The following is a 14,111-nucleotide window of genomic DNA, read 5'->3' on the forward strand; positions in this document are numbered from 1 at the left end:
TTACGTTAATATTTACTATTAACAAATAAATTTGGTCCAAAAAATTAATCAATCAATCGTTTGACCGAATCCGAAGCCGAGCCGAGCGACGACGACGACGACGGCGCGAGGCTTGCTTTCTTCTTAACTCTTTAAGAGCTACAAGAAGAGCAATTATATATATACCCACCAAAAATGTCTTCCACTTCCAATATGGGACAATGTCTCATTGTTAAGTGGGAAAAACTTAAAATTTTACTCAAAATTTCATTTTCCCTCCATTTTCCATTCACCCTCATTTTAAGAATATTACATCTTAAAAATAAAACCTCAACATATATATCTTTTGACAATGACAATGCAATTTTTTTTACGCTATACATGCAATTTAAACTGTTAAAATAAGTTCGGATTGCCGAGTGGTCCGAGGCGCGTTCTGGTCCTCGTGAGAGGGCGTGGGTTCAAATTCCACTTTTGACAAATTTAACTAACCTTTTAATTTGACCCCACTTGTAAGAATACAATACAGCGAATGTTTCTGTAATGCAATTTAGTTTAAAAGTTATCTGTTAGTATTGCCTTTAAATTGATCTTAACAAAAAAATTATACTATCAGATGCTATATAGAAGGTAGTGGTGGTAAAATGGTTAAAAAAAAATAGTTAACCACCCATATTATCCATTAAAAAATGGGTTGGATAATGAACCTTTTAAAAACGGGTCAAATATGGATAAGAATTATATTATCCATTTAGAAAATGGATAACCAATGAGTTTAACTTTTACATTTGTAAAACCTCAAATTGGGAGTTCCTCAAGTTTGGGAGACTAGGAATTCTTCCAAAAGTGATCATATTCAAGAAGTCATGGATAATATGGTTACCCATATTATCCGCCGGTTAACCCATTTTTTATCCGTATTAAATATGGGTCGGGTCGGATAAATTATCCGTTTTTCATTACTCGTTTTCGACCCGAACCATATCTGACCCGACCCACCCTTTTGCAACTCCTAATAGAAGGTAAGGTCTAATGAATTCCTAGGTGATAATGATAAGGAGAGAGTTTCTTCTTTTGGCTTTTACCTTATCATCAAACCACAATGCTACTGTTTTGGATTAGATCATATGATTTCTTAATTCCTTAGTCCCATTTCTTTTTTAATTTATCTCTTTGAACTCTCCATCTCTCTCTCACTCACACGACATATCATGTGTGATTTTAGAGCCATTTCAATTTATGTTTGTTTTCTGATGCTGACAACCTCCACCACCAATAATGCCTAGTGTTTTCTATCCACAGACAAAAGTAGTTCCATTCCTGAATTATGCTGGTGAAATATATCCCCTAACCCTGATCATTAGTTCGTATTATTAAGTAAACTGTCGACATAATAGCTTTCTTTCTATGCAATAATAGCTTTTTTTCCATGCAATAACCAGATGATGAAAACCGCCCATGAGACAGGACATGGCCCGTGAGCTTTAATTGTAACTGACGACTGACTAAGCGTGCTTTGGCAGATCGTAATAGATTATTGCCTACAGTGACCAACCTGGAGAAAACTAACCCTGTATTTCAATTGACTTCAACATTATAGCTTCTTATTCTTGAGAGAGTGATGAGGGTATTTAAAATCTTAAACATGTTTAAGTCCTGTGGCATAAACGCCGTAATATCTGTTGTTGCAATGGCTTTTGATTCCTTTGGGATGAAATACTACTACTGCTGTAGGTGGGGACCAACATTTCACATTCAACCCCACCACTGTTTCTTCTTATCTCCACATTCTTGATTTTGCATTGATTTGATATGGCTGTTTCTCCTTCCCGGCCCCTCAGGCCCTCATCTTCCTTCTCTTACTACTTCCCCTTTTCCACTAGTAGCTAGCCATCCTTTTTTCATCTCTATAAATCCCTCCTCTCCATCTTTGTTGAGGTTCACAAACCAACCAAACAAGACTTTGTACAAAATTTAGGGGATTTTGTCTAAACATGTTAAGCTGCGGGGAAATGAGCGTTCTTGAGAGACAGAGAGCAGTGTTGGAACGTCTTTATAGCCAATCCAAACAGCAGCTTTCTTCTCTGCCTCTGCAAAATTTTGCTCAGTTTAACAATTTGATAACTGGGCAAATGATGGGCAGCCTTGACGTGCCAATTGAACGAATGAACGAGAATTTTACTAACTTCGATATGTTTGGGAGAGAACATGATAAGGGCATAACAGGCTTTGGTTTTACCAATAATTGGCAAGAAACGGCTCGTCCCTCTTTCTCTACAGTCTCAAATTCATCCATTACAACAGTGTCTCCGCCACCAGAGAAAGAAATAGATACCATTGTAGCTCCGAGAAGAAATGCGGTGTCAACAAAGAAGAGAAAAACAGAGGTTTGTAATACTAGTACATCTACTTTAGTTTATCAATTCATCGATCAACTATGCCTTAATCCTAGAAGCCTTTGTTTTTATGTTATTCAGCAATTTCCTGAGGAAGAGGATTGTAAAATCAAGAGACCTCAGTCAGAGATTAGTGAGAAAAGCCAAAGAGCTGCTTCAGGAAATAATTCCAAGGAGAATTCTAAGACATCAGAGGTTCAAAAACCTGATTATATTCATGTCAGGGCACGTCGTGGTCAAGCCACTGATAGCCACAGCTTAGCAGAAAGAGTAAGTGCTAATTCCTTTCTTTTTCTTTAATCAAGTACATAAATCTTATGCTAATTTGTGACACAAAGAGACTCGAACTTAGGACCTCATGGTAACCGTCTCATTTAAAGTTTAAACGGATTGTCAGTAGCAATTGGCTTAAATTTTCTTAATGAATTTTTGCAGGCTAGAAGGGAGAAAATCAGTAAGAAGATGAAATATTTACAAGATATAGTCCCAGGTTGCAACAAAGTGACAGGCAAGGCCGGAATGCTAGATGAAATCATCAATTACGTTCAATCTCTACAGAAACAAGTGGAGTTCCTATCAATGAAACTTGCTGTTCTAAATCCTAGGCTTGATTTGAACACAGATAACTTTTTTACCAAGGATTTCCCCTCTTACATGTCCAATTTTCCAACAGTAGATATTCCCACACTTTCAGAATATAGCTTAATCCAACACCAACAAATGTTACCCCAAAGAAGGGAAAACTGTTTAATGTCATTTCCAGAAGCGGCATCTTCCCCTATTGCGGTAATTTCTTCATTCCTTTGTTCTGATTTCAACTTCTTGCTAAAAAAAACCATCTATGATATATGAAGTTTTCTTGTACCTAAAGTGGATATGTTACTGATATATTGCAGGTAGTACAGCAGCAGCCAAATTTTGAAACTGATTTGCAGAGCCTTTTTCAGTGTCAGTTTTAACTAGTTAAGGATGATTGAACTATAAAGATTGGGTGCAATTCAATTAATTATGGTGCCTTCGCTTTTCCTACTTATCTGGGATTGTTCTCTGAGAAGCACAGAACTCATTCCACTAGCTCCTGTACACAAAATTCACAATCTTCAGATGGAGTTCAAGATTTTTGAAGTTAGCAACTACATTAGAGAGCAACCTCCCACCCCCACAAATCCCACCCTTTATGAAAATTTATTACATCTTACACATAAGGGATCTTGTAATCTATTCATGTATAGCCAAAGTTGCAGGATTTGACTGATATGTAGTAATACAAAATTGATCTTGTATTCTTTCTTATTCCTTCTCTCATCTAATCTTTGATCAATGTAAGAACGCCAAATCATTGAGCGACCCAACTTTTGTGGTTGAGACAGACAACCCTTTGAATTATAAGGTAAACAGCAAATATATTTGTCAATAATGAAACAATTAGCAAAAACTACCTCAAGAAGCATCGTTGTGAAGTGATAAGTAGGGCAAGGTACTACAGCAGTTTTTAAGATGTGTTGGGGCAAGTCTAATAACCGGTCCTAACTCTAATAGTATTCTTTGAGTAGAGTCGGCATAACCACTGCTATTTCGTCTGCAACTCTTATCGTTGATGGAATAAGTATTTCTTACTTTTGCTGTTCCAAGTATTGGAAAATTGGTTATGAAGAATAAAAGTTAGCTTTAAGGCGTGTTACGGACACTATCCTTAAACATATTTTCGCCCACACAATAATAAATAAAATAACATATCTTCTGGTTATTAAACTGAGAACAAAACTGACAGAAAATTCAAGAAAGAAACCCAGCATATAAGAGGAAGAAGATGATTCAGCTCTCCAAAGATCATATTTAAATAGGTATTGCTCCAACGGCTAGTTTGACTTTATTAATTATAAAATAATTTACTAAATAATAAGTAGACATATAAATAATATTTCAAAAAAGAAAAAAAATTCCAATTCAAAATGATGACATTCCCTTTTGAGACAACACTAATTTTTCCAACACAAGAGTCTTCGCTAGTTAAACCTGTCCAGTATATTTCCTGTTCGGCTCGTCATCTAAACTTGGAACTCTAGAAAAGGGTGTGATATGATGGTTGAGATACTTTACTCTTAACGGATGCCGAAAATTTTCAATAAAAAGCAGCATTTCATCTTGTTAGTGGAGGGGAGCTTTGGTGTTATTATGTGATTACGAAATCACGAGTTCAAGCCGTGAAAACAACTGCATATAATAGACCCTTGTAGCCTGGCCCTTTCCCGTACCCCGCGTATAGCAGAAACTTAGTGTACCGAAATATCCTTTATTTCATCTTGTTAGTGAATATATTCGGATTAGTGAAACTAGTAGACTTAGATATGATATGATATTATAGAAAAAAAGGAAGAAAAAAAAAGAGAGGAGAACTACTGGCAGGAATTGATGAGCAGTGGTTGAGTGCAGGCCGTCCATAAAGCGGGTAAATCAATTGCTTTAGGCCCCATATTTATGGGGGTCCATTTTTTGGTTATACCTAAATTCTATACATATATAAAATAAAATATTTTTTTTTTATAAAAACTATAAAACAATATGTGGGAAGTTTGAAGAACACAAATTTGAGATAATGGACCACAACTTTCTGAGCACAATTTTGTCTAGCAAAGTGAAAACAACGTGTGAACTAATAGCACTATGCCGCTATATTATATTTTTATACTTTGTTCTTCAATTAATCAATTCATGACTCCATTTTTCAATAGCCAAAGATCAAGCATTATTATGGACTTCAGACTTCAGAGTTCAGTGTATTGATTCAAGAAATAGTGGGGTGTTTTTGTTTGTTCTATTTTCATAATTCAAGTCTTACGACAAGCATACTCGAGCAGAAATTTTAATTTGATATCAAGCTATCCGTTCTTGAACCAGGTTCTATCATTCTATCTTTTTATTATTTTTTCATCTAAAATTTAATATTTTGCTATTTATTCTATCTTTTAGATTATTTATTAGAAGATAAGTATGTCAAATAGAAAGTGTGAATCTTGTTATAAAAATAGAAGATAAAATCTTACCTAAGATCAACAATGTCTCAAGAAAGATTAAATGAATTAACTATATTGTCAATTGAGAAAGACTTATTAGGAGATATTGATTATAAGAAAATTATTAGTAACTTTGCATCTAAAAAAGTTAGAAAAATTGACTTCAAATAATAAAAAAAAAATTAAAATATTAAGGCCCTTCATTAAAGTTTGGCTTTAGATTCCAAAATAGGTCGCCGCCCCTGGTTGAGTGGTCCATAATTTTTGGTTGTCACTTGTGCCTTTGCTTCCGAATAATGCATCCTTTTCAATGGGGACAAACAGGGCCAGTTTAAATGGGACAATCACCTAATCAACTTCCTTGCGCACATGACAAACCAACAATGTGTTTCAAAGTCCATCTCATATTACTACTGCGACGTGATTGGTAGATTTCGAGCAAATTAAAGAACACCAGAGAACCTGCATTAAACCCTTGAGTATGCCAATTTGCTTCTGTCTAGTTCTACACATACTTGTCTTTTTATTATATGAGCTTAATAATGTTTCTATACCCTAATAATAGGTAATTGGTTGTAAAGATAGGATGTAATAACCTGAAAAATAATAGCTAAATAAACTGTTATAACAAGTTAAATTGTAATAATAGTATAAAAATTCTTTATATTATTAGCATATATAACTTAAACCCTACAAAAGATATGTTAAAAAAGAGAAGCATGAGGAGATAGGTGTAGAGTTTTTTTCAAAAAAATATAAAGAGTACGAGCGGGGGCAACAACGTCCTACTAGTATTACGGACGGTAAAAACCTAGATGTATTTGGTGTTATCAAACCAATAAATGAAAAAAAAAATATTTATTGATATATAATTTTTAACTATTTGATTTGGTGTACATACCAAATGCACCTAAATTATGTCCATTAGAGATGGTGGCAGAACAAATCTTTGTGAAAGAATCTTTTTTCTTCTTTTTCTTTTTTGAACAAGATATGCTTCAAGTGCAATTGCCGCTTTGTTCTTTTTAATTCACACTAGTATACGTATGCGCGGTCAATTTCAAGATTCAGCTTATTTTGTAAAGCTTATATGAGAGAATGCTAGCATATTTGGCACACTGACATGTTATAATAATTAATACTTATAAAAGACAAACCAATATAAAAACCTAGTTCATTGTCTAAATTTGTTAACCATAATTTTTAGCATTATTTAATTAGTTACTATATTTATTTTACAAATTAATCAAAATCATAAATATACTCAAACAATCCCTATCATCCTCTTTTATGTTTACTATAATATTTTTAGTTAATTTTGTATTTAGTGTTTTATCTATAATTCAAATAATAATTTTGAACTACTTTTATTTTATTTTCAATATGATATATTAAATTGTAGTTTTAACTATTGATATTATCTACATATGAATTTAAATTATAGTTATTTTTATTCAATATCTATTAAGATTTCAGTTAGACGGTCTTACCTGTACAATATATTTTTCTGAATCATAATTCAAAGACTTTCTCGTATCAAATTCGAGGGCAAGTGCACAGATAGCCATTCTCAGGAAGTTGTTTAGGGATTAGTCAGTACTTATTTTGTCCTGTAATTTTAAACTAAAAAACATAACTTCAGGACAACTTAGGACATTTTTGTCTTGAAGAATTGAATTGCAAAACTGAAATTTAGGACGCACTGATTAATTTCTAAATAGCAGCCCTTCAGAGTGGCTGTCTGGTGTCATTTCTATCAAATATCAAATATGCTTATCCTTGTTCCATATTTTTTATTGTGATTGCATGTTTAATTACTTTATCATATGATTGTTTATTAGTTTTTCACTTATCTCCTTGCCTATCACTCCTTTTTAAATATAATATAAATAAATATTTTTACTTATTAAATCTAAATGATTTTAATACTCTTATTTTATTACTCAAAATTGCTTCATTATTAAAATTTATAAAATAAATTTTATTTCAACCGCTATAAATAATGTAAATCAACAGAGATTTCAACCGCTATACTCTTATTCTTTACTTGATTGCTTGAACTTTTCGTAACTTATAAACAAAGATTTGATTTACTATTATTTCATAAATTAGACGGATATTTTAAAACATTATATTAAAATTATATACAAAATAAAGTTTTCCTTCTAACTTTCCAATAATATGGATGATCTTATAAAATAGTTGATATATTGTTTTTTATTTTAGCCTCTTAACGCATTTTTATACTCAGACACATCTTTATTCAATGGCCTGATTAAAATCATCTTGAGATTCCTAAAATTGAAAAATCAAATGGGTTAATAGAAAACATTAACATAGAAAAGAAATTTTGCTCACGCATTTTATTTGTGCCAACATCATTACAATCTATTCCACAACAGGGATTAGTCTCCTTAATTTGCTGAGCCTTAACAACAGATAGAGTTTCAATGGGCTGGAGAAATCTTTTGGTACAACAAAGGATAGAATAAAGAGCATAGTTCCTTAATTCCTTTCTAGTGTCTCATCCGGAGAATAGCCATTAATAATCGATGTGCCATCTTCTTACGAAATTTCGAATACAAAAAGAATTTAAAATTAAATTGATGAAGAGTAAAATTAAAGAGCTTATTTCCTCTAGTTATTTGTTAGCATATTCAAAATATAAAATGGGAAAATGCCTATGATGACAGTCATCAACAAATTAAGTGATACCATAATGATGTACTATTTGTACATTGTTTACCCGATAAAAGGATGACAATTGAATTTATACACGGTTCTAAAGATATATAATATAATTCAGTACAAATTGAGAAAATATATAAATGAATATCGAAATAGACTATAAAAGAAATGAACGCAAACCGAATGAATGAATTAGCCTAAGCCTTCAAGTTTTATCACCCTCAAACTGAATAGAGAGTAACTGATAGTAGAACAATATGACTAAATATCAAAACCAGAAAAAGATAGTATATTGCCTTATGTTCTATGAATCTGAATCAATATGCCTTACAAATAATCAGACCCCCCTTTATATAGTGGGGAGGTCTTATTCTTAATATAATTTTTAAATACAGGAAGGAATCCCATGATAGATTAATTAATTGACCTTTCATTGATATGCGCCGTGATTTCTGCCGAGATTCTCGCCCAATTGCGAATATTCCGGCTTTTTATTTTTTGGCTCGATAAGCTTTCCTTGATCGAGGCCTCAATCGGTCTCTATTTAGCCCGATCTCGATCTTGACCGATCTCTATTTTGCTCGACCTTGATCTTATCCGATCTCGATCTTGACCGGTCTCAAACTTTCTCGACCTTGATCTTAGCTGATCTCGATCTTGACCGGCCTCAAACTTGCTCGACCTTGATCTTAACCGATCTCGATCTTGACCGGTCTTAAACTTGCTCGACCTCTGGGCCTCGATCTCGGTAACCTAACTTCGCATCATGACTTTGACCGTATACAGATAGTTCCCTCGTTTCTCGAAAAGATGATGACGAGAAACGATATGAATTTTTGAACTCTGACTCAGTGGGTGACGACATCAGCGAAGAGCCCGATTATGACGTATGTGACAAATGTCCCATCGGTTCAGTTACCAAGGCATTAAATGCCTGTTAGTCGTTGGTCGGCCACTGCTAGTTTTGAATCGTCATTACCAGGCTATAAGTATTCAAACCGTCATATTCATTCAAAACTTTTCACTCAAAACTTCTTCTCTACTCTTGCATCTTCTTCAAAAAATCCTTTTGCTTCACAATTCTCACACCGCATACAACCCTAATTCTCTATTCCTTTGATCATCAATAGCAAAAACCTCCCAAACAGTGCCGCAAAAAGAGGCCACTTCTTTATCACCACCCGCCGGCGGCGGGGATATGGTGGAGCCTCACCCTGAGGAATTTATTCCTGTAGGGTGCTCAACCGTTATCGACTTTAAGGTTGAAAAACCTTCTTCGGTACCGGACCGATGTGAGTCGATCTCGAGGTACCCATGCACAATCACCGAGAAAATCCTCGACAAAGTAAAAAAGGAGTGCGACTGGGGCGAAAAGAACGTGGTAGTCCCATCGCATGAAGAGTCAATTACTACACATGTGGAGAGGTTCTTAAGTGTTTATACTTATCCCTTCACGTTGGGTCTCTTAGACCCTGTCATCATCGCCTTTAGCAAGAGATATGACATGACCCTCGGCCAGATCCACCCTTCTTTTTGGAGAATAGTGATTCCCCTCTGATTCTTTTCTAGCAAAATCGAGGGGTGTCTTTTCACCCTCGATCACCTCATGCGCCTTTACAGTACCCGACTCTATCAAGGAGGGCTAATCAAACTTGCTCGTCGAGCCACCAAAGCACCGTTCTCGAGTATAGACGAGACTCGTGACCGAGGTTGGATGGGCCGATTCGTTCGAGTTAGAACTTCGGACCTGATCCCTGCTGATGACATGTCGTTTCTTGAGAAATAGAGCATGAATCCTGAATACTATTCCCCTTCGAACGTTTAATTTTATGGTTCTGCCTTTAATTTTATTGATCCACTTTTTCTATGCTTGTTACAGTTGTGGCCCGGATGCCAGAACCAATTCCAGAACTTAAACAATGGGTTGAAGGTCTGGTGCTGCAGAGACCGTACTCCGAGCGCGCTTGGATGGAACTATCGAAGGGTTGATGGGAGGCCCATAGTCATGGTAAGTCTCTTTCTTAGATTGTTTATTGTTTGATCTTTTTCTCTGCTCCGAAGCAGGTCAAAGAGAAGAAAAGAAAAGAGGCTCCGAGTTCCCCTGTCTCGGAAAAGAAAAAACCGACGAAGAAATCTCGCAAGCCCAGGGGGGCTCCGGTATTATGCCTCCGTACTCGATCCGCCGATTAAGGGATGAGCCCGAAGAAGGAGAAGAGGAATTAGCCTATGTGCGGGCTAATATTGTGATACAACAATCCTCCGAATCAGCGGAGGTTGATAAGGGAGCTCTAGCCATAATTCCTGAACAAGGAAAAGCCGAGGCTATCCCGTCCCGACCTGAGATGGTCGAAGGAGAGACATGGGGCATGACTTCTCGGGCAGCAGAAGATATCTTGAGGGACGAGCTCGGGATAATCGACATTACTGGATCCCCTCAGATTTTGGATGCTATGATCCGTGAGGCTAACATGTTGGAAAGTCGATCTTACGAGGGTGTTTAGGGGTCGACTGATATTCATGGCTTTTTGGATGGGCTCGAGTCTGCTGCCTCGGAGGATATTATCGGGTTCGGTGGATTACCGGTACCGAAGAAAGCATCATGGTCGGGCGCTATCGGGTCTTCATCGAGCCCAAAGCTAGTAGACCGATTCCCGACCCCGAGTGCTAATCCCGATCGTAGGCGGAAAATAGTTCTCTCCATCCCGGAGGATGCCCGGGTTTTCTCTCCCCCGTGGGGATTGCTAGTTGCCTTCGGTCATTGGTGACCAAAGAGGATCAAGCCGTAATAAATGCGGTAGGAGCCGTTTGCCTTTTTAACGAGGCCCAACATGCTCTAAATCGGGTAACCTCGAGGTTATCTCTACTGTTTCTTTTACATTTAGAGTTGTAGATAATTCTAACATCTTCTTCCTTGTTTGCAGGCTTCGGTGTTGCATAATGAGGCTTTCCTCCAAATTCGGGAGGAGCATGAGGCTGAGGTTTGGAACCTCACTGAGAAGAGTGACACCTACAAACTCCTTAGTGAGAAGCTTCGGGTAGATTTGGCAACGGCTTGGGATGAGCACGCCGAGATAGTTGAGCAGGTATTTCGAGTACTTCATGATAGTGAAGATGAATTGGAGATAACTACTAATGATCCAATTCTGCAGGCCCAACAGAGGTTATAACAAATCGGATGGCTCCAAACGCAGGTAGATGTGATACAGGCCGAGACGGAAGAGTTTAAAAAGATCATGGACATTCTAGCCTCGAAAAAGGAGATCGTCCAAGCTCAACTGGAGTCGGCCGAGACCCAGCTCCAAGCTGCGAAAGAGAAGGCCTCGGTGCATATCAAGGAGCTTCAGCATCGGTTGGATTTGGCCATTTCTGATAAGGCAAGCTTGGCCAGTGAACTCGAAGTGGCCAGATCTGAGATGACCGAGACTAACAAAAGAGCTGATGCTAAAGTGGCCCAGTTTAGGGTCGATGTCGAGGTCAACCAGGCCAAGGGCATGGTTGAACATGCGAAATGGCAGGCTCGGAGGGAAGCTCTCGAGGGGGTCAGTGCCCAGGGCTTCAATATTGTGGCCGAAATTGAAAATGCCAAAGCGGAGGAAGCCAGGGCCCGAAGGCTGGCCTTCCCTGAGGAAGACTCTGAGAGCAGCTCAAGTGAATACGAAGACAGAGAAAATCCCGAGGATGGTGATGCAACCTCTAATGAATACCAAGCCACTTAGGACATTAGGTTTTTTCCTTTTGCATTTTTTCTGAGGCCATTGTTTTGGCCGTTGTAAATTTAGGTCGATTTGGCCTTTGTAAAAAACTATTGTGTATAAATATATGGCTTTTCTTGCCCTTTTGGCTTTCATAATTTTCCTTTGCTTTATTTGTATTTACAAAGGTTGAAAATGCCTTAGCATGAAATAGTAAGGTTGTGTTCGAGGGTTTGAACAAATCTTGCCTTTGTTTCCTTTCTTAAGTTAGAGATTTTGCCTAGGGTAGCCTTTAGGATCGGTTGTCTGAAGTTCTAACATTTTCGAAGGCCTATTTTTGTTACGGATTCCAGACGTCTCCGAGCCATGTTAAATCGGTCGTAGCCTTTTAGTTCGGTAGTACCCATTGGGCTTGTTCTCCCGTTTTATCTGGGCTTGCCCGAGATATTAGTTCCCGAGTGGTGTGACCGTGACTTTTAGAAATCGGGGCATTGCCTATTAAGTCTTTTGCTCCCCGGGCCTGATGGCTTGGGTTGTTTGAGTTGGATGGAAGTCTCTGAATGAGGGAGAGATCGTTCGTATTCCGGTTAAGTATTACTCTTGGGCTTGATTATATTCGGAAGTACGAAGCTCTTTGCAAAGAAGGAAGAAGAAGGAAATTCTGCTAATTTTAAAGCATAAGATGTTTGCAAGGAACATATTTATATTTATTCTCGATGGAAACAGGGTTCGAGCAATCTATATGGGCATGGTTCAATTTGACCGTTTGACCCTTACAATAAATCATATTTCTCGAGATCCTCCTTTTATGAAGTAGTTTCCTTTGTAGAGTTGATATTCGAAGATAATGCATATCTGAGGGTAGCCCCCTAGTATTCGAGGTTGATTGCAAAGGAACCTCGGATAATGCCGAATGGATCTCCGATGCCGATTCGTAATCGGGCTTGATTCTAAGTTAGCACAATTCATTATTGCCTCGTTAAAAAACCCATTCGGGACAAAACTCGGTCTGAGGAAAAAAGAGTGCAACACGTGTTTTCAGACCTAAGGACTTCGTGTCGTTTGCTAAAAAGCATGTTGTTGTTTCTTGTCGACCACATGCGTGTGTTAATCTGAAGATAGGAAAGGAATGAAGAAAAGGCGTACCTTAGCAGTAGTACCATTTTAGGTGAGATATGTTCCAATTGCTTGGTAGTTGTTCCCCATTCATTGTTCCGAGATTGTAAGACCCTTTTTCGGTGACCTCGAGAATTTGGTATGGTCCTTTCCAATTCAGGCTTAATTTCCCTTCATTAGGATTTCAGGTGTTGAGGGTGACTTTTCTTAGCACTAAGTCCCCGACATTAAAATATCGAAGATTAGTTCTTCGATTGTATTATCTCTCGATTCATTGCTTTTGGGCAGCTAATCGGATGAGGGCGGTTTCACGCCTTTCATCCAATAGTTCTAGGCTCGTATTCATGGCCTCGTTATTTGATTCCTTTGTTGCATATCATATCCTGATACTCGGCTCTCCTACTTAGACCAGTATTAGAGCTTCGGTGCCATAAACTAATGAGAATAGGGTAACCCCGGTACTGGATTTTGAGGTTGTGCGATATGCCCAAAGAACTTCGGGTAGAATTTTCTTCCACTTTCCTTTGGCATCGGTTCACCTCTTCTTAAGATTTTAGATGGTGGTTTTGTTGGTTGATTCGGCTTGCCCGTTCCCTCTAGGATGATAAGGTGTTGATAAGACTCTTTTGATCTTATGATCTTCGAGAAATTTGGTTATTTTGCTGCCGATAAACTGTTTCCCATTATCACATACAATTTCGGATGGCATCCCAAATTGACATATGATGTGATCCCAAATGAAGTCGGTGACTTCCTTCTACCTAACCTTCTCAAAAGCCTGTGCTTCAACCCACTTAGAAAAATAGTCAGTCATATACAAAATAAATTGAGCTTTACCTGGTGCCAATGGGAAAGGGCCGACGATATCGATTCCCCATTTCATAAATGGCCATGGTGAATCATTGGCACATGCTTTTGACATTCGTCACATTTTCGAACAAACTCTTTCGTATCTTTTTCCATGTCGATCCAGTAATAGCCAGCTCTGATTACCTTTTGAACCAATGATTCAGCACCAGAGTGATTTCCGCAAGTGCCTTCGTGAACTTCTCTTAGAAAGTACTCAGTGTCTCCCGGTCCCAGACATATCGCTAATGGACCACTGAACGTTCTTCTAAACAAAGTCCCATCTTTGGTCAAAGTGAATCGTGTTGCCTTCGTGCGTAGGGCCCTAGATTCTTTCGGATCTGAGGGAAGCTTTTCGGTCTTCAAATATTCTATGTACT

The 14,111-nt window shown here is 37.6% G+C and overlaps 2 protein-coding genes across 2 annotated transcripts; both read left to right on the forward strand.

Annotated features, from left to right (window-relative positions):
* The first annotated feature begins 1,648 nt into the window (after window positions 1-1,648).
* LOC104089270 (transcription factor HBI1) lies at window positions 1,649-3,668 on the forward strand. Its single transcript, XM_009594121.4, has 4 exons — window positions 1,649-2,366; window positions 2,457-2,645; window positions 2,811-3,161; window positions 3,272-3,668. Exons 1-4 carry the CDS (start codon window positions 1,974-1,976, stop codon window positions 3,332-3,334), a joined length of 996 nt encoding a protein of 331 aa, XP_009592416.1. The 5' UTR covers window positions 1,649-1,973; the 3' UTR covers window positions 3,335-3,668.
* Window positions 3,669-9,275: 5,607 nt separating this feature from the next.
* On the forward strand, window positions 9,276-11,793 carry LOC138905704 (uncharacterized). The gene is made up of 5 exons (XM_070194225.1): window positions 9,276-9,369; window positions 9,957-10,007; window positions 10,142-10,572; window positions 10,999-11,160; window positions 11,269-11,793. Exons 1-5 carry the CDS (start codon window positions 9,276-9,278, stop codon window positions 11,791-11,793), a joined length of 1,263 nt encoding a protein of 420 aa, XP_070050326.1.
* Window positions 11,794-14,111: the final 2,318 nt, after the last annotated feature.

The sequence above is a fragment of the Nicotiana tomentosiformis genome, chromosome 2, assembly GCF_000390325.3.
Source record: "Nicotiana tomentosiformis chromosome 2, ASM39032v3, whole genome shotgun sequence".
Lineage (NCBI taxonomy): Eukaryota > Viridiplantae > Streptophyta > Magnoliopsida > Solanales > Solanaceae > Nicotiana > Nicotiana tomentosiformis.